This window comes from Pristis pectinata, chromosome 4, assembly GCF_009764475.1.
Source record: "Pristis pectinata isolate sPriPec2 chromosome 4, sPriPec2.1.pri, whole genome shotgun sequence".
Taxonomy (NCBI): domain Eukaryota; kingdom Metazoa; phylum Chordata; class Chondrichthyes; order Rhinopristiformes; family Pristidae; genus Pristis; species Pristis pectinata.
Genome location: NC_067408.1, coordinates 31,130,660 through 31,153,346, shown reverse-complemented (window position 1 = coordinate 31,153,346; position 22,687 = coordinate 31,130,660). Strand labels below are relative to the sequence as shown.

General features: G+C 36.3%; 1 protein-coding gene across 2 annotated transcripts in view; it reads left to right on the top strand.

Annotated features, from left to right (window-relative positions):
* The first annotated feature begins 497 nt into the window (after positions 1–497).
* puraa (purine-rich element binding protein Aa) overlaps positions 498–22,687 on the top strand; it is a 28,767-nt gene continuing 6,577 nt past the window's right edge. The window contains exons 1-2 of one of the 2 annotated variants that reach the window (XR_007956258.1): positions 498–618; positions 5,112–6,099. Coding sequence is in view for 1 of the 2 variants with exons in the window: in XM_052014905.1 (XP_051870865.1) it covers positions 5,159–5,959 (801 nt within the window). In the remaining variant the exon portion in view is untranslated. Of the gene's footprint in view, positions 619–5,111; positions 9,472–22,687 lie in introns of those variants that run through there. The other variant, XM_052014905.1, reaches the window with a different exon arrangement.

Sequence of the window (22,687 nt, the reverse complement as noted above, 5' to 3'; positions counted from 1 at the left end):
CTATTGTAACCACTTAGTATTGAAAACTGCATATATTACAGATTTTAAATATCGGCCCATACAATATCCGTGAGCCTTTTCACCTTTGCACCTCAAAATCAACAGAAACGTCACCCAATCTCTCAGTAAAACACCGCAGCATAAAAAAAACATTGAACTATGAGTTTAACAACATCCCCCTCAGCGCACATTATCGAGACTTCTGCGAGAAGAAATACAGTAGTTATTTTCCATTGCAATCCAGACTCGCCGACTACACTCTCGACAAAAAGAGCCCATAAAATCTAATGTTGTGGTAAGCGAATGATTTAAATAAACTCTCCTTATAAGTAACCTTCTAAGAAAATCACCATCAGCTCCTCCGAATCCTCGATTGCTGCTGGAAGTTCCGGGGGCATACAGTACGTTGCCCTGACGTACTGGAGATCCTGTTGGACGCAGGAGAACGTGATGTCGTGAGACGAGTCGCTTTCTCTTTCCCTCACCATCGATTGTGCCAAGGTGGCAGCACTCTGATCAGGCCTTCCTAATAAAACTGCACTTCACTGTTCGGCCATCACAGTTCTGACAGGTAATCTCACCTATATTTGCAAAGTCTGCAAGCAGAAAAGCTTCAAGGTAAGGTCGTAGCCATCCTGTTTATTATTTTAATGTTTTTTTTCATATCAAGTGAGCATGGTATATTTTCATCATTTTTAAAGACATCAATGTTGTCAATAATATTGCTAGCTCAGTTTTGGGTTGCGAAAGTCCCATCCTATTGGTGGAAGGAGCCTTGCTTTAATGAAACGACTGCAAGTGTTTTGGTGTTAATAGATTGTGCTCAGATCAGCAGACTATCAATTTATAAAAAGATCACACTGAAATTTAGAAAAACTGGTTTTAATCTATTTAAGGGTAATCAGTTTAATTTAAAAGCAAATTCTTTCAACAATCTGATTGCAGATTTTAATAAAGTATATTCTATAAAATATCCAGAAAGCATACTCCAGAAAGGTTGGCTATTTATATTTTAAGCCTTGGTCATGTTTTTGTGATGCTATCAATTCTGGCCCTTAGTTGCGAAATTGCTCGTCGTCTTATCTCTAAGAACTAATGTGCAATTTAATTGTTATCTATTATAGTTTCCCATTTTGTCAATAATGTACATTATTAATAACCTATATTACGTTATTGTAATTCAATGTTTGTGTTAAGAGCCCAACAAAGACGCAAATAATTTATCTTCTTTACGTCAGAAATTGATCCCTTAAACTTGTAAAAGTGTTCAGAAATACTTATACATTTCTTGAAACTGATTTACTAGTATTGGTTGGAAGCAAAACAGGCTGAGAAAAATGAAGCGAAATGTTGGGTTACATCTGGAATAGAAGAGCGCACTAAACACTGTTAGCGTTCCTTTAAGATTAAAAAGACGGACGATAAAATAAGATACTATCTCAGAAAAACAATTTCAATGATATCTCTTGTTTTAAAAACATAAATTGTAGAGGCCTATAAAATTATTTTCGTAGATGTTCCCTGATTGCGACGGGTATTGGTCACAATTCCAGGCACAATTTGCTACGATTAATCTACCATGCATGATGTTGTTAATTTCTTCTGTACGTTGTAGCAAAGATGCACCATCGTTCCGTATGAACATTTCTCACGCGACATTGAGAATTAAAAAAAAGCTTAAGTACCAACTGAAAAAAGATTCCCAAGCTAACGGGCGTGTTCAATGGGTCTCGGGATGTGAAGGATGAATAATATACCTTTCCAAAAGGAAACTTGTGTATGCTGTCTGAGGACGGGGCAAGGAGTGGGAGTCTTGGTACGTGGAGTGGCCAATGTAAATCACTTATCAAACGTTCAATGTAAAAATGTTACATCTAGAAAATGAAGCAGTCTTATTTACCTAGAGGCTTGAAAGCAAGGCATTTTGTTTTCAATTATCTTGAAAGTTATCAAAAGTCTACCTTTCTCAATCGTTTACAAATGATCTGATCTGAAAAACAGCATACACTTTAAAATTGATTTTTCATTAAATAATGCGTTCTGGGGAATTTTGTATTTGATTGTTCGACCAAAAGAGTCCTATATTACTAACTCAGATGGCAAGATAGAATGTTATAAACAATCTAAGCACCATTTTAAATTTCTTTATGGTGTTTGTACATACAATCAATGTCGCGCTCACTATAAGATAAACGCCTAAGTAAAATAAGGGACGATGCATCTTAAAACACCTTTTTCCTAATCTTTTCAGCCCTCGTGAGTATCTGAGTGCTTCATAAAAGAAAGAACTTGCATTTGTATAAGTGACCACTTTGTCTTAACTTATTTAACGGTTTAAAAACTGAACTAAATGTTCGCTCTTTGTTGAAACTCACATTTCTCGTCAGGGTCAAATTTATAGAATTAAAACAATTTGGCGATTTTGCTATGGAAACACTGCTATGGAAAGCAACATTTTTCAAGTGCTGATGATCCCTAATTTCAAGTCAACGTTGGTCCAACATTTTAAAGTAAAGCGTTACATATTACAGGCATGATTAAAGCATGTCTCGTTTGGGATAATTTTGGTAGGATGTTTTATTTGATGCATCCTTCACAATGTTACAGAAATTCTGATCGATGAGAAAGACTGTGATATTCTGATAATGTATTGGTTATTGCAATATTCTGACTTCTGTCTGTTAACGGAAAGTAAATGGATAATTTCAGGTTAAAAGTGGAAAATTAAATCCTTTTTTAGTATTTATCAATCGCGCGTTTATTTTAAAGGATGAAATGCTGTCATTCGAAGTAAATATTGGCACTAAGTGAAAAAGTAAACGGAATTAGGATCAATCGTGGCTTAAAGCTAGTTAATTAAGTGAAAAGAAATATAAATTGAAATAAATAAATTCGTTATAAAAAGAAGCTTAATTGGAACTTTTTCGCATTACGAACATATTTTAATTTGAATAATTTCATTTCCCGCGAATTTGAATTAAATTATGTTTAATTTAACAAATGGCCGGCGGAGTTCAGCACTGGCTTTTTTAAAATATATTTCCAATTTCAATACGATGTGAAGTTTGTGGCTGAAAGTGAAATCGTAATCTGTAGCATAGATATCAAACTCTTCGGCAACCCCTATAAACAGTTTATTGAATACTGTTTGTTTCTTAGAAATCGGGAATGTTTCCCATTTCAGAAACTCTTTTCTCCTCCCAACACCGCGATCGATGTGTTTACGAACACGGCATCTTTTTTCTTCAAGTAATTAAGTTTCTATTTACACAAATAATGAGTCGAACTAGAAATTGTACAATCTACAAAATGATGGGCAAGATAAAAGGCTTCTATTGCATCCAGGCTGCACCAATTTTAGCTCAGAAACCAGCAAGGGAAAAGATGATGAATATAATGACTACATAATCAATGTTCAATAGTATCTCATAGAAAAGAGCAGTTATTTGTATAATTTCGCTTTCATCGTGGAAAATAGAACTCGTTGCTAAATGTTGTGAGAGCTTACATCTTTTGATGAATTTGTAACTATATACAAAACTGTTTTCTTTTCTTTCGAATCACTTCACAAAAATTAATATTCTTAGTTTTTGATCTCTTTACGTGAAGGTCTATAATGTATCAACTTTTATCTGAGTTTTAAACTGTTAGGATCTTTTGTACGAGAATATGGTTAAATGCAAATGATGTTAGAGATTAGATTAATCATTTACATTGTGAGATGTTTCGATTTTGTCGGACATATTTGAAGGTTTATGGTAAACGTTAGACTTGTTATTGATCAGTAACGTTTACAACTGATCAATTACAATAGGGGAATACACGAAATCTTGAAAAATATTAAAGCATATCGAAATCCCAAAATTTTATCGTTATATTTAATTTTAACGAACAGCGTGTAAACATTACTAAACGGACAATAAAGTCGCAATGTAATATTTGTAATTGCTTTGATAACACGTCGTTCGTTTATATTTATCCATAATGATGATTTTCAATCAAAACATGATAGAGTAAGGCAGATACGCAAACTGCTCTGAACATGGTTTGTAAATATACTTGAAAACTAAAATTCTGATGGAAAGTCATAGAACTGAAACGTTAACTATGTTTCTCTCCCCGCAGCTGCTGCCAGACCTGCTAATTCCCAGCATTTTGTTTTTATCTTATATTTGAAAATAAATTTACTTATTTTGACCCCCAGCTCAGAAAATGCCGGGTGTACAGTCTTTCGTTTTCTGTAACGTGATTTCACGTAAAATACAGGAAAGTATCAGAGTAAAGTAACTTTTTGATTACCAATTAGAAATGTTTCCGAATAAGTGTTAAATTAACATCGTAACTTGGAGTACTATCCATATTACCCCATTAAATAAACGGATTGATGGTAAGAAAATATGAAAAGCGTCGTATAATTTATTCCAGTTTCGACTTTTTGGTAGTTTTCCAGCTTGTGGTAAAAGTGATGCTTTTTAACGAAAGTTTCATTTGACATATGCATAATATTTCATAAGCAAAATACAATAACGATTAAAAGAGTCACTGAACTGGAACGAGTTCCACTACCTTAAGCACTTTTAATTTATTTACTGTATTATATGTATGTAATAGGTTTACGGATTCATTAGGGAATGCAGCCATTTTGGTTATCAACTGCTGTTATTTATATGTATCACAATAACATAGTTCCATTACCTTTGGTATTCTGTTTATGTTTCAACATTTGCTGAGTTTAAATGTTTCTCAAAAATTGACTTAATTATCAGGTAATAAATACCTATTCCCAAATTAACATATTATAATATTATTGCGGGAGACTTTTAATAGCAGTGAACAATTACCTATGGTAGAAAAATCTGATGACTTAAAATCCTGACTGTAATCGAACGGGAGTGAAATCCGTTCCCATCACTTTGCCCACATTATCGATGTTCAATGTCTCACTTTGTCGAGGGCAGACATCAGCTGCTTTCTGCGATACTTGAGCAGTTGGAGACAGACCGCGAGGTCGGGAGGTTGTAAGGGAACTGGCGATTGGCGGGCGGCGCGCTACTCTGGAAACCTCGCCCAATGAGGAGGCCTCTAACGAAATGTCTCTTGCCTTGCTGCAGTCTCGCGAGATCGCCGGCTGCTGGGAGTTTGGAAGAAGGCTACCATCATGGCGGATAGAGACAGTGGAAGCGAGCAAGGGGCGGCCAGCTCCAGCTTGCAACAGCTGCAGCAGGAGACGCAGGAATTGGCTTCCAAGAGGGTGGACATTCAGAATAAGCGCTTCTACCTGGACGTGAAGCAGAATGTGAAAGGCCGCTTCCTAAAGATAGCGGAGGTGGGAGCGGGAGGCAATAAAAGTCGTCTAACTCTCTCCATGTCTGTTGCTGTGGAGTTCCGCGACTACCTGGGCGATTTCATCGAACATTACGCACAGCTCGGCCCCAGCAACCCGGACATGCAGACGGACGAGCCGAGGCGAGCTCTGAAAAGTGAATTCTTGGTGCGGGAAAACCGCAAATATTACATGGATTTAAAAGAGAACCAACGGGGCCGGTTCCTACGGATTCGTCAGACCGTGAACCGGGGACATGGCCTTGGTTCGCAGGGTCAAACTATCGCCCTCCCCGCTCAGGGGCTGATTGAATTCCGTGATGCACTCGCTAAACTAATCGACGATTATGGCATCGAAGAGGAACCCACTGAGCTGCCCGAAGGGACATCGCTCACTGTGGACAACAAGCGATTTTTCTTTGACGTTGGGTCAAACAAGTATGGCGTTTTTATGAGAGTAAGTGAGGTGAAACCATCGTACCGCAATTCTATCACGATACCCTATAAAGTGTGGGCCAAGTTTGGAAATACTTTCAGTAAATACGCAGAGGAAATGAAGAAAATACAGGAGAAACAGCGGGAGAAAAGGTCTGAACAGCAAGAGGAAGCTCCCGGAGATGATGGGGAGGAAGACTGATATAACTGTAATTAAAAACTCTTCCTGTAAAACTGTAACTGTTTAACTCCGAGGGAGCACCACCCACCAAACCTCCACAACTGACAGTTCGACTTGTCACCCATCGCTGGATGTTCGTCCACTTATCAACCGTGTAAACCGTAAGCAGCTGCTAAGTAATAACATTATGAACTGTGTTTCCTACTTGATAAAAAAAACTGAGTGTTTATTTCCCTGATTAACCAAGACTTTTGTACACGTTCAAGCTATTAAAAGTGTTTGCAATCGTCAGATAATATGCTGAATTATAATGAAATAAGTCCTTTTCATGTGAGCTAACATTTGACTTAGCACAAAATGAGAGATATTTTAGAAGAACACGTAAATAATATTTTTAGTTTTCTCATTTTGTTACCAAATTTCAAACATTATACGGAGGTTATAGTATATTTGACACCCTATATACCTGTGATTAGAGATGTGTATATATGAGGGCTAGGCATGCTGTGTGTCTGAGCTTTGTTAAATGTAATGCCGAAGTCTGTAGAGTTAAAAGGTACATAGGTTTATTCATGCAAGGTAAAACTATTAAGAAGTGCTCTCTTTTATACAATATGCATTGCATCTGGACCTTAAACATAAAACTGGTCAGTGGAACTTCTGTGAACATGAAGCAAATTATTAAAAAAGGCATTTAAATGAAAACTGCAAAGTTGTTTGATTTTTACAGACAAATGTTAACCTATGATTAACAAAGCAAGTAGCACATTTTAAGTTAGGTTATGATAATTTTGCTCTTAACTGTGAATGTGAGTTTCTGGTATTTAATGTATTTAGATTAGTTGTCAAATTATATGCATTCTATCAGATGGTACATAATTAACAATTGATAGGGAATTTTTAATGTGAGTGCATTCATGTAGCAAGCTATTGCCTAAATTACTGTTGCCTGTAAAGAGAGGAAATTGCATTCATTTGCTTTGTAGGGGGAAGGGGTCAAGTTAACGTTAAGTGGAAATCTGAGTGAGTGACATGTCAATTTATGGGGGCCAACTCTTCCAGATTACATTTCCTGTTTGGTTAATGTTGTATTTTAGAACATTCTAAAGGCACAGATTATTCTGCACTTTATAGCATCACAGTATTAACATATATAAATATAAATATATATATAATTTGGTTTGTTTTCTTTTTGCAGTACAACCTATCAAAAATGTTTTACATGTCTTACTGATTGCTAGTGACTGTTGCATTCATGTGAATTATCTGTTGCTGGCAAGTTTGAAAGTATTACATACATTCTAGATCATTAATCACTGTAAAGGTCATGTTTCATTCTTTCTGGGCTTTCCCCAGCTTTTTTTTTCTGTAGTTTTTCAGTCAGTTGTGACCTTGTCATTTGGATTATGTAGAGATAAAATTCTTTGTTATATAGTTTAGACTATTTGGCTTTCGTGTGGTTTGTTTCTAGAATTCCTACAACCATTGTGGTAAAGTTTTTAGGACTCTGCTTTTCTGTCGTGAGTAAAGCAAGGGCTGCTTTGTTCTAAACTTGTAACCAATAATTCCTGGCTCCAGCCATTTAAGTCAGAGCCACATCTTGCATAAAGTTTTAAAACCTTCCTGAATATTTGTACAGTAAAATATATACATAGGGTATTAAATATTACCATTACGCACATTCAAATTTCATTGTTTAACTGAAGTTTAGCCATTTATTGTAGATATTTCTTGATAGTTGTGAACCTAGATATTTCTCATCTACCACTTGATGGTTCTAAGATTCAACACATGGCAATGTGTCATCAAGTAATTTTTATTGTAACATTTGATGCATAATTTTTGTATTTTTTTATAATACTGAATTTAACAGACATTGCCAGTACTTGCCCAGCCAGTTGCCTTTTACTACTTGCAAAAACAATTAGGTGCTACTGTAATTTGAGATGTGTTATTCATGTAGCACAACATTTTCAGCAGCGCTGTTGTAACTAGTGTGAAATTGGGCAATAAACATCACTAACCCTATCACTGTTCAGTTGTTATTATATAAATATTAAAAATTGAATATCAGATATTTGCATAGGTTTTCTTTAAAATTTATTTATATTGCCTCTGTATATAAATGCATTGAACAGGCATATTTATGAGGCATCCAATTTTATTAATGGATTTCCATCCCCATCACCCCATTCTTTTATCAACTGCAAACAAGTCATTCAGATTCTGATTTATCCAATCCTACTGCCAAACAAGGCAAAGTAATCCAGCCCAGACTAGTAGATTTCACACAGGTAGCACCTTAATTTGGAAACAAAATTACAGCAGACGATCAGAAATGCAATCAAATGTAAATTTACTTAAATTAAGTCAAGATTGTAAAGGAGGTTAATAACTGGTAGTATAAACTCATAAATCCAATTCTAAACAGCTGAAGTCCTTTTTTTAAGATAATTTATGAACTATGTAATAATTATTATGGCAGCCCTTGTTTTAAGTTGTGAGCTGAAACCTGCCCCACCTCCACTCATATTGTATGTGATTTTGAATTTGTGGGCTTGCCAGTTTGCTTCAAGTGCCAGCAGCTTTGCAGTGCAGCAGTTCAAAGACACATTGGCTTTAATCAGGCCAAGACGGTTGGTACTGGCTTGAATAGTATTCACTGAAAGCCACTCTGCCTTGTCTGAATACCACTATATTCTTAGTGGCAATAAACATCAAATATGGCTATTTTCATAAGCAGCGATAACCAATATGGCTCAAAAATGTTCCACAAAATGGCTTTTCTCAGACTGAAGTCTGTACAGACTTTTAGAATAGGACTATCTGTTTGAAAACAACCTTATATTTTGCAGTGCATTTGACTTGCAGCCAAGCCGCTAGAGTTGGCCTCAATTGTGCATAAAAGTTGAGTAGAATCCTGCTGCATTAATAGCTGTCATTTTGCAAGATGCCACAGATTCAAAAGGTGTCGTGATGCAAATTCAGTAGATGAGTGATGTGCAATAACTGAGATTCTTAAATATTAATTTTATACTTTTTCTTTCACCCGTTTTCCTTTTGCAAGCCTTATTGATGTACACTCGTTAAAATTCTAAAGTTTGAACTGAATTCCCATCTTTACCAACTTCTTTGAAGAAAAGCACTTTTATTATTCAAGAAAAATGCTTGTGCATAAACAAAATACATTTTTGGCAAGAAGTCAAATTTGGAATTAATTTTCTGTTTTACATTATTTGAGTAGGAGCCAATTAAAAGAAAACCAAAAAATAGTATGGTAGTAAGTTTCTTTGCTCTAAGTTTAAAGTCTCAGTTTGTAAAACTTGCTAAATGTCAAAATGTGATACCATTACCTTTCCGGTCTGTTTCAAAAGTTTTACCTAAAATATTTGACTGATTTACTGCCATTTAATATCAATTAAGCATGGTGCTGATTTAATTTTTAATTGTCAGAAATGAAGTTAATTTTAGAAGTTTTAGAAATATTTTTTGTTGTATTTTCACAATCCTAATAAATTCCTTTTGAGAATCTTTGGTGGTAGACTATTTTGTTGGAATATGCTATTAAGATGGAATGCAGGTAACTGTTCAGATTGCTTCAATGTAATGCAGGGATACCACAATGTTGATGTTTGCTGATTTTTGAATACTTCCAAGCTTCCCAATGCATAATGGCTTTATAGGAGTTTCTTTTTATAAGATAGCATTGACAAAATTCTCAGGTTAATATTTTACAAGATTTTCTTTGAATAAAACGTGTAGCTTTTCTCTTAGAATTATTGTTGTTCTTTTTATACGTTATGAAGTGTAAACTACTGATTCTGAAGCAGTGCTTCGGCACTTATTTGTCAGATGGAAATGTTGTACAAGCCCAGAAAAGGATGCCAGTTACCTTTGAACTTTAGTTTACGGGGCAAGTAATTATCAATTTAATCTACCTGATAACTTGCCACTTGTTGCGGATTCATGCCTCATTTATAATTGAATTATATAACCATTTTCCAGAAGTTTAATTTGCTCTTTTGTCCACAACTTGAAGATTGGTTTGAGTATTATTGTTGACATTGTATTTAATAAAACTGCCAAACATTGCCTGGAAGGCAATGGATCAAATAATTAAGTATTTGATATAGAGTTCAGGCATCAAGTTCTTTCTTTTTCCATGTGAAGATGTCAACAGCTGCCACTATATAACATGCAAATTTTGCAATACTATTCATGGACTAGGAAAAATTAATGAATTTATTATGGCAGTTCAGAAAAATTTTGTAAGATAATTTCAACTATAACAAAAATATCAATGCAAATACAGAAAAATGGCATATGCACTGTATTGTATCACTCTTTGAGCAGATATGAAAGTTCAGATTGCAATTACTTAACATTCCACAAAATCTGGCAATTTATTTTAAATGTAGAACTTTGAAGGCGCCTACATTTAGACAGAATATTCTGACTGAGTCTTGAGTCATTCAAAACCTACCCTTTGCTATGCCCACTCTGTGCTTGAGATTTTGATGGCAAGATCCTTGTATTGCATCAAATGGATCTCAAAAGTACAAAATGCGATACCATTGATATTAGCAGTAATGAACTGATAACAACAAATGAGATGAATACTGGCACTATAATTTTCCTAAAGTTTTTTTTTAAAAAAAGTTACTTTCAGTCCTCAAGGGTATTAACCTTCTAATTGTTTAAGTGGGACAATTTTATTTAAATAATTGAAATAAATTTGAGATTTAAGCATGCATCATAATAGACAGAACTTTTGTACTCTTATGAGACTTGCTCAGAAATTAAACATTTATCTCAAATTGGAATAGTTATTCTTTGCAATTTATAATATTGACATTCAACTGTTTCATGACGTACTCCGCTTAAATTTGACATATTAGACATACATTGGGCATGGTTAACTTGAAATTGGCAGTCCACTTAAAAAGTAGTGTGATAATCATCAATGCGGCATAGTTATCACATTTGTTTACTCCATTAATGATGCAAAAAAAATTTCAGTCTGCCTCAATTGAAACCAGCTGTGAACTTGATTCAATTTGCATTTCTGCAGATTGAACAACCCGATGCCTTTTACTAAAAGAGACAGGAAAGTCAAATTTGTACAAAGCAAGATTTAATATAACCTGTGTCTGAAAAATAACTGTGTTTAGATTATGCAGAACTAAATACTTTTATTCTTTTGATCACCTTTTTCGAGTAACATGTACTGCTTTGTTGCGTGGTAAATAAATATGTAAATGAATCATTTATAAAAGAGCACATTTTAGGTCTCTACACTGTGCAGTTTTCTGATCCAGGGAGTTAGATGATCTTTTACTTGGTCTGACTCAACTGCTTTTCTCCAGTCCACCAAGATAGTGGAGGAGTTCTGTTCTCTTGATGTGACCAATATGATCAGTACAGTGGTATGCTGTTGTATAGGCTCGCATTTGGGGGGGGGGGGGGAAGCTATATTACATGGATGTTTCAATATATTTGCCTGATTTTAAAAATTGCATGTTCTTTTTCCATCACTTTGATTTTTATTTGCCTGTATTTTCCTGTCAGTTTAAGACATATGTTCAAGTTACTGTTAGTGTTTTCAGGTTCTTCACTGACATTCACTCTGTTAGCCTTAGGCTATCCACTCTCACTTTTTCTTATTCTCCAAGTAGTACTGTTTCTCCCAATGACCTACCAAAGACATTGAGAAGTACAACACAGAAACAGGCCCATGAAGTCAGCATTGACCATCAAGCACCCATTTAGACTAATCCTACATTAATTCCATATTTTATTGTCTCCCCTAATTCTCATCAACTCTTCCCAGATAACACCACCCAACTGGGGGCAATTTGCAGTGGCAAATTAATTTGCATTTCTCTGGGATATGGGAGGAAACTGGAGCATCCAGAGGAAACTTATTGGATCACAGGGAGAACATGTAAACTCCACACAGGCAGCACTTGAGGTCAGGATTGAACATGGATCTCTGGGGCTGTGAGGCAGCAGCTCTACTAGTTTTGCTAACTTTGTTAACTTAAAATATCACATCTTTATGAATACAGCTGATGATCATATTTACTGAGTCAAGTCATTATACAATTGAGGCTTTCACCAAGATTTGGAGTATGGCATTAAATAACTCCAGCAATTTGTTCGAAGGCATGGAGTACTTGTGTCCAAATGATTACATTTTCAGGTTTTTTAATCTTATGATTTGCTGTCTCTTGTGATAACCTTCAATCAGTCACCTTGCTTGTGATAGTTGTAACAAATTGGGAATTCCATATTCTACCCAAGTGACTACAGTTTGATTATTTTATGGTTTTATTTACTTAATTGTAATTTTATTGCATCTTTATCGAGTATTTATAATTAAACCATTTCAAGATTCCAAATTTGAACGGAGGTTTTTGTGAGATTTTAAGATTACTCCAAAACTTGCTATACAAGCTTAATATCCATAGATGTGATGATAAAAGATTTAATATCATTCTCTTACATGAAATGATCAGTGTATATTTTTATTTGGTGTAAATCAAAAAATACATTTACAATTAAAAAATTTGGGGGATGTGAGCTTGTAAGTACTGATATGTCCAATTTCATTTTCATTCCATGTACTGATCCTGACATTTTGAATCCTGGCAATCAGCACAGTGTCCTAACTTATCACAAACAGCTTCTAGAGAGAGAAAAATATATAGTCCAACTTTCATAAGCATTAGGAATCCTGTACTCTGGTACAACTCAGGGCACTTGCAGAGCAAAGCTTCCATTAGGAATCCAGAAAAGTGCATCTTCTACATGACCAATATCAACTTTTTTACATCTTACCGTAGTGGTCTTCATATTGAGTGAGATTGCTAATTAGTTCCAGCTTTGAGTTGTGGGCTGAGGTCTTTAGACGAATGGCTGATGCACAGAGCCAAAGAGCAAAACTGCTCATCAAAAAGCAAAAAGAAAATTGCAGATGCTGGAATTCTAAAATATAGCAGATAATGCAAGAAATATTCAGATGGTCATGCAGCATTTACCAGTTTATCGACCTGAAAGCTTAACTCATTTTATTTGCTCCACAGATGCTGCTTAACCAGAGCGTTGTTTCATTTCAAAAAGAATTATGAACTTGAGCTGTCTTCAAACCTATGTCCCTGAGAGGTGTGGATAGTACTTTAACCTTTGCATTATTGACCCCAAATTAGCCTTAGGTAATCTATTGACTATTATATCAAAGTAAGGGCTTGGATACTTAATTTGCATAATTGTAACATCAGACTAAATTAAAAGTGCCACATTACGTTTCTAAATCTATGGTTAATGATTACTTATACAAGGATGTTGTCAGTCAACTGAAGAAGGAAAAACTTTTAAAAATAACATGATACCAAGTTGCATTCTCAATGAATTGCTACTTTTTTAATTGTTTTTAATTATTTTGTGCTTGGGTAAAACCTGCATTACGTGGGAGGAAAAAAGAACTTGTATTAATGCTATTTCATACCCTCCATATACTAGAAAGGACTTCACAGGCAGTGAGTTATTTACAAAGCGTTGTTACTTATAAGGGCAAAAATGCTAACCTTTTGTGCACAGCAAGCTCTCACAATAGCTAAATAAATTGCTGCTTAAGCTATTCTAGCCCTGTAGAAATAGGAAGGTGATGGTGGTTGAAAGAATGAGTAAAGGGAACATTGGAAATTCTTCCTTTGTATCTAGTTCTATGGAATTTTTAAAATGCCTGTTAAGAGTATAAACATGATCTCAATTTAATTACATAGGAAAAAGACAAGAAAGTGAGAATGACTACTATATGACAATAGCTGACCAGGCTTTCTCAACTGATTCTGTTTAGGAATGCATGAACCTTACTCTATTAAATAGAAAGGAAGAAAAGATCTGGAATAGATTTTAAACAATTAGACATTACAAGGTGCTTTATAGATAGCCTGTGAGAAAGCTTCAGCATTTAGAAGTGTTTAATATTTTTGCATCCCTGATTTGATGTTGTTAGTAGGAAAGGAATGTAGCTTCAGAAGATGTACACCTTGATAGATTAACCAGGATTGTAAAGCACATGAAGCTTTAAAAGGCTTTTCCCAGAATCAGTTTGATAATTTCAGTTCAAGTCTCCTGAATTCACTGATTTTTCAAAATTTGCTTTATTCCTGAACAAGATGATATTGCATAATGGAGTTCCAATTAATGTAGTTCACATTTGACAATTAACTCAATCCATTAAGCTTGTCTTCTAAAGAAGGTATAGTAGGCCTCCTGATATTTCTGAACATGGAATCATGTTGCAACTACACTTCATCATAGAGGTTAATATGCTCAGATTTATTGACAAAATATATAAAGTAAAGGAGAAAATATTGTAACATTTCTATCTACAAATGGTTACATATATACTCAATTATAGAAAAATGCTTGTGCTGCCAAGAACTTGTCAAAAGACTACGCTCTGATAGCAAGTTGCGTGGGATGATTTGTCATTGAAGTCCCTCTCGCCTTCAGGTGCATGTTCCCAGAAAGGAGAACAGATTTGAAGGACCCTTGAGTACAAGGATGTCTGTTGTCATTTATCCCCCAAGGTCAGCTTTTATTCCTAGGAAAACAAAATCTTTATGTTTATGACTCCTAGTTGTGAAATTCTTGAAAGTGGAACCCTCTTCTCACCTTTCCCATCACAACTTTTCAAATCTTAATATTTATCAAGTTACCTTCAGTCTTCTGATTTTGAACTGAGGCTCGAGCCATTCTATCCTTCCTGATAGATATAAGCTCTCTGATTCAACATCATTTTTTTTTAACCTTCTCCAGTATTTTTTTAATATAGCTGTTTACGGTACCTACCTGTGGCTTAATCAGGGTTGTGAAACTTGCCTGCTTATCTTTGGGAAATTAACACCCGCACGTGTATCCTATGCCCCAGCTAATGAAGGCAAGAATTCCACACGCCGCCTTCGCCACTTTGTCTACCTGTGCTACTACCTTTTGGGGATCTTTTGGACTGGTACACCAAGTCCCTTTTGTTGCCTTATTAGCCTGTATTTCTACTTATTTGTTTATGTGTACCCACCACCCTAAGTTCCTATTTCTCCTTTATCCTATTTATGCTCTTTCTTTCCAAGCTGTATGTCCTATCTCCTTACCAAAATAAACCCCACACAATTGCTTATATTGTTCATTTGAAAGCTATGCCCTCTCTGCAAGTTGTGAATGTTTTCATGTATTTAGTCAAAGTCCATGTCATTTGCATTTCCAATTCCCTTTCAAAATTATTCATGTAACTGTTGAATAAGACAAGTGCCCTGCACCAATCCTTGTGAGACACTACTTCCCACCCTTTTCCATTTGAGTATTTACTTGTGAACACATGCTCTGTTTTTCTCATTTGCAGCCAGCATGCTATTCATTCTGTTACTTGTGCTTGGAACTTGCATGTTCCATTCTCCGCCATAAGTTTGCTTACCAGAGTATGCAAGTAAATAGCAACAGAAAATTGACTATTGGTTTTGTAGGGATTTACCTTTTCATACACTGTAACTTGTTCTAAAGATTTAAGTGAAGCTCTTTGGCGAGCAAGAAATATTTCCTACAACATTGATGAGAAAATTAACTAGGAGTACAATTTAAATGTTACCCCTCCTAAAGTGTAGATTTTGCCTGAACAAACCCACAACATGACATTTGTATATTGTGAACAATTTGAGGTAACTATTGGCTGTGTAATATTTGTTGTAAAATGTATATAGTATATTAGAATAGCATGTTAAGTAAGCCTAGTGATAAAGCTGCTACAATCCACTCTGTTTCAACTAAGGAATGACTCGTTGTCAAGGAAACTGACATGCATGAATTCCGTTTCTTCAGCCTTGCTTTCCAGAATGTTATTTTTCTCTCCTAACTTTAGGAGTCAAATTGTGGGATGGGGAGAGATGGAAAGAACACAATTTGACCATGTTACAAGTTGATGGTTAACTGGGAAATATAGCAGAGATTGTTCCTAGTTATGTGCTGCCGTAAAGAGAAATTCATCGGGGATGGCGGGAGACAATGGTTGATATTACAGCCTGATATAGTTCCCAATATAAACATGAACATCAGCATTTACAATATGCTGTTGCAAGATGTTTTCATATATTACAGTCAATATAGTTTTCATAGAGTAACAGAAATTATAAAGAAGATAGCTATTTGCATCAATGAACATGATTTGCATGATGGACATGCCTTTAGCTGCCAAGACCCCAACTTCTGGGATTCCCTCCCAAAATCTCTCCGGCTATCTATCTTGTTGCCTCCTTTTAAAACATTTTTAAAGCCTACCTTTTTGACCAAGCTTCAGTTATCTGCACTAATTTCTTAATATGGTTCACCTTCACTTTTTTTGAAAACAGTCCTGTTATATCTTGAAGCGTTAATGATGCTATGTAAATTTAATACATGAAGTAAATTAGTTTTTCACCTTGATTAATAAATTTATTTCACAGAGGTATACAGCACATAAACAGGCCCTTCCGCCCTCCATATCTATGCTGACCATCAAATACCTATCCAAACTAATCCCATTTACAAGTACTTGGTTGTAAATGCCCTGGCTTTTCAAGTGCCTGTCCAGATGCTACATAAATGCTGTGAGAGTACCTCCCTGCCTCTTCTCAGGCATTGTGTTCTAGATTGCAACCACCCTCTGGGTGAAAAAATTCTGCCTCTGATCCTTTCTAAATTTCTTATTACTTACTTTAAGTGCATGTCCTCTGGTCTTGGACACCTCTGCCATGGGGAAAGGTTTCCTTTCAGTTACTCTGTCTATGTCTCAAATAATGCTGTATACTTGTATAAGGTTCTCCCTCTCTTTCACCACCCCACCAGCACCACACCCCCCCCCACCCCCGACCTTCTCTGCTCTAAGGAAAACCCAGCCTATCAATTTTTCCTCATAACTGAAAAATTCCAACCCATGTGACATCCTGATGAATCTCTTCTACACTTTCTCCTGCGCAATCACATCCTTCCTATTGTGTGGCAACCAAAACTGCATACAATATTTCAGCTGTGGCCTGACTAATATTTTGCCAAGACTTACTGAGACTAAACTTGTATTCTATGCCCCTGTTAATGAAGGCAAGCATAAAGTATGATGCCTGCACCACCCCTGTGCTTATCTGTGCTGCCACCTTTGGGGATCTTTGGACTTGATCTCCACCAAGATCCCTTTGTTCCTCAATACTCTTTAGACCCTACCATTTCATGGAATAGGTCCTACCTTTATTAGATCCCACAAATTGTATCAATTTGCATTTATCAGGATTAAATTCTATCTGCCTTTGCCCTGCCCAATTTATCAACTGATCACTTTCATTCTGTAGCCAAAGACTATCTGCCTCACTATCAACAACCCAACCAATTTTACAGTCAAATGCAAACTTGCTAATCATTCCTCCAACAATGACATCCGAGGCATTAATGTATATAACAAACAGCAAAGGTCCCAGCACCGATCCATGTGCTGGTCACAGACTTCCAATCACAAAAGCAACCCTCCACCATCATCTTGTGTTTCCTATTATCAAGCCAATTTTGGATCCAACTTGCCTTGGATCCCACAGTCTCTGGCCTTTCGGACCAGTCTTCTGTGTTGGGCCTTATCTAAGGCCTTAATGAAGTCCATGTAAACCATTGTATTCATCAATATATTTAATTCAAAAAAAAATCTAAATTAAATTAGCCAGATAGACTCTCCCACCAACAAATCCTTGATCAATCCATGTCTTAGTGTAAATTAACCTGTCCCTCAAGATAGTTTTCCAGAAATTTCCCTAACACTGACGTTAGACCAAATTATTAGTATTTTTATTTCAAACAGTACTTTGGGTAAATTGAAAGGTTTTTTTTCAACATATGGTGTATTTACACTGCCCATAGTAGATACATGCTGTCAAAATATTTTAAGGAAGATTACCTACTTGGGAAATAACATTCTCTGAATGTAGTTTATTCCAAATTTGTCATACTGCAATGTCACCAAAGAACTTAGTGCACAATTTGATCTATTTCATTTGAGGTCCCCTCCAGTGCTACATTTTCTAAGGGTACTGCTTCTTGGTATCATGCAATCCCCATGTTGCTGGAACTAGACTGGAGTCGTACCTCATGCAAGTATGATGGTTGTGGTTGTTGGAGGCCAGACACCTCAGGCCCAGGACATTGCTGCAGGGGTTCTTCAGAGGAGTGCTCTAGACCTTCGGCTGCTTCATCAATTATCTTGCTTTCATCATACAGTCATAAAACAGTGATCTAGAAATTAAATAATCCAGAAGTAAAACATATGTTTTCAAAACATTGGAATCCATTATCAAGCTAGTGGCACAGGCTACTTAAGTTATAATATGATTTAGGAAAGTCAACATGCTTTTAAGAAAAGAAAATCATGTTTGACAAATCTGAATTTTCTGATAAAATGACGAGCAGAATGGTTAAAGGGATGTAGTACATCCAGATTATGAAAAAGCATTTGACCAGGCTGGAGGTAATAGTATGGAAAGAGAATTGATTAAAGCACAGAAATCAGTAGGAATAAATAGGTCACTTTCAGATTAGCAGGCTGTTACTTGTAGAATGACATGGCTATCAGTATGGGGCCCTCATCGATTCCCAGGTTATTAATAATTTGGGTAAAATGCAATGTCTCAGCTGAGGGGTATAGACATTAACAAGAAGAGAAAGAGAGTGGTAGATCTGGTATAATGTGGTGAGGAGAATAGAAAAGTTTTTTAAAACTCTGCAAAATTAGAAAATTTTGATGCACAGAGAGATCTTCGTGTGCTGATTATTGAATGGCAAAAATGTCTAAACACAACAGGCAAAGCAAACTCCAAGTCTGTTGCCATTTATTAGGAAGTCTTGCTGCAATTTTGTAAGGAATATTGTATGCAGTTTTGATCTTCATGCCTAAGAAAAGATACTTGGCTTGGAGTCAGTCCAGCATATTTTCACTACATTGATTTCTGATATGAGGGGATTGCTTTGAGGAGAGAATAGGTAAAATTGGCAAATAGTCACTGGAGTTTGGAAGACTGAACAATGATTTTATTGAATTGTACAAGGTTTGAGAGGGATTGACAGGGTGCCACGTGTCTGCTTCCTCAAGCTGCGGAATCCAGAATCGGGCAAAATCTTAGGATAAGAGTTACCTAACTCAGTTTGGACTGAAATGTGATTTTTTTTTACTGCATGTAAAGCTTCAGAATTCTTTATCTTCAAGATCAGTGAACTTTCAATCACTGATAATATTTAAGGCTGACATTGATTTTTGGACAGTATGGGATTTGGATGGGAAAGTGAGGAGGTACAGGATCAGCTACAAGCTTATTGAATGATGGAGCAGAATTCAGGACCCTTTGGCTAAATCTCACCGAACAGATCTTCCTGAAAAGTGGCACAGTGATGTACAGTAAAGAAGGAATGGTCTTGAAGGCCCTCAACTTGGACTCCAGATCCCAGGAAGTCTCATGACATTAGGTTCTAGTTGGGTAAGGAAACCCTCTTAGATAACCACTTAGTGCCATCCCTGAGTTCAGCTTATGGACACAGCTCTATGAATATCCTAAACCCCAATGATAGCAGAGGCCACATATGAGTGAGGTGAATGTGCTTAAAGTGTTTACAACCATTTTCAGCCAGGATTGCCAGTAGATCATTTGTATTGGTCTCTTCCTGCAGTTTCCACTGTTGTAAAATCCAGTCTTCCGCCGATTCAAATAATTCCCCATGACATCAAAAAAACAGATGGGAATACTAAATATGTAGCAAAGGCTATAGAACTTAACACCAGCAGTGTACTGCAGGTGAATTGTGAAGCTAAACATGCTCTTCTTGTACGGTTATGATATTGGCAAACACCCAGCAATGTGGAAATTTGTCCTGGTATGTTCTGTCCACAAAAAGCATACAGATGAAATATTGTCCTATCAGTTCCAGTCTTCAGCAAAGTGGAGGAAGCTGCCTTAGAAAGTGTTCTCAAGCTTCACATTCATCTATAAACCAGCTTACTGGTGTTTAGCTTGGGTTCCTCTGGGACTAATCTCCAGACAACTTTACAGGATGTAAGCTGAGTTTTGGAAGTGAGGCAGAATTGCTTATTTTTGCAGTCAAATTTTGCCTTGGTATCATATGGCATTAAGGTTTCCTTGTCGAATTGAAGAAAATGGGAATCCAGGGGCATTCTCTCCTCTAGCTAGAGTTTACACACAAGATCTTGCACAAAAGACAATGGTTCAGTTGTTCCTTAGGGCAATATCCAAAATGCAGCCTTCCATACCTTTCCCCATAAGGTAAGATCAGAAGTATATAACTATATTCAACTCCACAGCTCATTTAAAAAATGACTATTTTCAATAGGACTTGGATAACATTCAGGCAGTCTTGTAAATGGTAAATAATATTGACTGTCAGGGAATGGCCATTTCCAACAAGAAAGAATCTAACAACCTACACTTGACACTCAGTGGGATTACCATCACCCAGACCTTCATCTTCAACAAAATGGCAGTCAGCATTGTCTGGAAATAACTAGACAGTCAAGTAAATATTGTGGTATCAAGAGTAGCTGAGAGGTTGTGAATCTCATCGTATGTGATTTGCTTCCTGACTCCCCCAAAACCTTTCCACCATCTACAGGGCAAAAGTAAGGAGTGTAATGGTGCACTCTCAACTTGCTGGGATGTGCAGCTCTCTACGCTATCCAGCCTTAAACAGCCAATTTGATTGGCATGCAGTCCTCTGCCCTTAACATTTATTCCCTCCATTATCAGCACATTGTGATGCAGTGGGTACATCTAGAAAGTACTTTGCAGCAACTTCTAATACAACATCTCCCTACCCAGCACATATACCAAGAATAAAGGCAGTAGCCGTATTGGAGTGCCAGCATCTGTGAGTTTTCTTTTCAAGTTGCACCACATTGAAATTAAAATGCAGCAGTGATGATCCCAAAGTGGGAACTCTTTGGCTGATTGTATTGTGGGGAAAACCATTAGAAGGACTGCAATAGTTCAAGGAGCTTCACCATCACCTTTGAGGTCATCTGGGAACAGCAATAAATGTAGCTTTGCCCACATCCTGAAAGTAAAATAAAAAGTGAGGACATTTGTAGATGGTTGAACAGTGTTTACTTTTGGTTCCAATTAGATAATCAAGCAGCCAGCAAATCTCAAAAACATTCAGACATGGGTGGAAAAGTGGCAAGTGACACTTGTGCCACACATATGCCAAGCACTGACCATCTGTAACATGTGAATTGGGTCTGTAACATTCAATGGTATTTTCTAGTGCTAAATCCTTCCATCAACAGCAGCATGCATTGTAGTTACAAGAGCAGGTCAGAGAATGGATATATGTGTAAATAATTTACATCTTTTCCACCATCCACTTAATGGACTAATCTCCACTTGCCTGGATAAATGTGCCTCCAATAGCACTCAGAATTCTTATGATCTTGGGCAAAGCAATGTGCAACAATCATCTACAAATACACTGCAACAACTTGCTAAGGTGCTTTTCTCAAAGTCCTTTACTATAGGCTGGGAGGACTAGAACTGAACGAGCTTGGGTGCATCACTATCCGATAGTATCCTTCTAATTTGCAGACCTTCCTAACTTTGAATTATATTACTCTTGTGGTCAATAGATCAAACTTGTGGAATTTCTCAATCTATAGCAATGTGGGTGATTGTCATTGGAAGTTCGATGGCAGTTCGAGAAGCTGATATTATCATCTTCAGGGGCAATTAAGAATAGCAGGGCCAGAATTCAATGCCCAATCAACCCATATGTGTAATCTTTCTAAAAACAAAAGGTTGCTAATGCATTTCATTCAGCCAGCCATTCTCTCATGTGTAAATCTCAACAGCATTTGCCAGTAGGATGTTCAACACAACTGACTTGACCATAATTTAGCTTCAATATAAAGGAATTAAATTGCTGAACCCAGTTGTGTATTAATTTCATCAAAGGCAGAAACCTAGAGGAAAGAGGATAGGAATTCAGTGCAAGGACACCAAAGAATAAGAATGGCTACACAAAAGGTGATCTTAAATTTTCATTTTATACATGTGCTAAGATTAAAATTGTCTTCCTCCAATAAAGGAGCAGCTTGCTTGTAATTATGCAATAAAACACAGAACTAGTTTATGATAAAATGATTTTGAATATTTTTTCACATTGATGTACAGATGGAACACCTTGGTGTTTGTAATTGCCCTAGATTGCAGAGTGAACTTTAATTTCATAAATATGTGGACCATCAACATGATAGTCTGAAGTGTTACTCCGTGTGTAATGCATTTACTAACAAATGTGCAAGATTGATTTCTAGAACAATCTCTTAAATACTAACTATTGAAGTGTTTCATATATATCTGGTGATCCACTTGGCAGTTAGAATAAGGCTTTTAGCGCAGAATATGGTAATCTGTACACTTGCATATTTCATTGTTGTATATTCAGCAATGAACAATATCTGAATAAATTCATATCTTCTTTCTACTAGCAGAACTGGGATTGTTGCATCTATGGTCAAAGATCCAGTAAAAATCAAATATTTAAGAAAAGGATATTGTTTAAGAACCCCTTGTTTACGACGCAAAATGTATCTGCGGAATTTAGTTCTCTCAAACAACTATATAATTGATGAGAAGGCGAGCTTGAATTCTATTTAAAAATGTGGCAAGAGAAGCAATA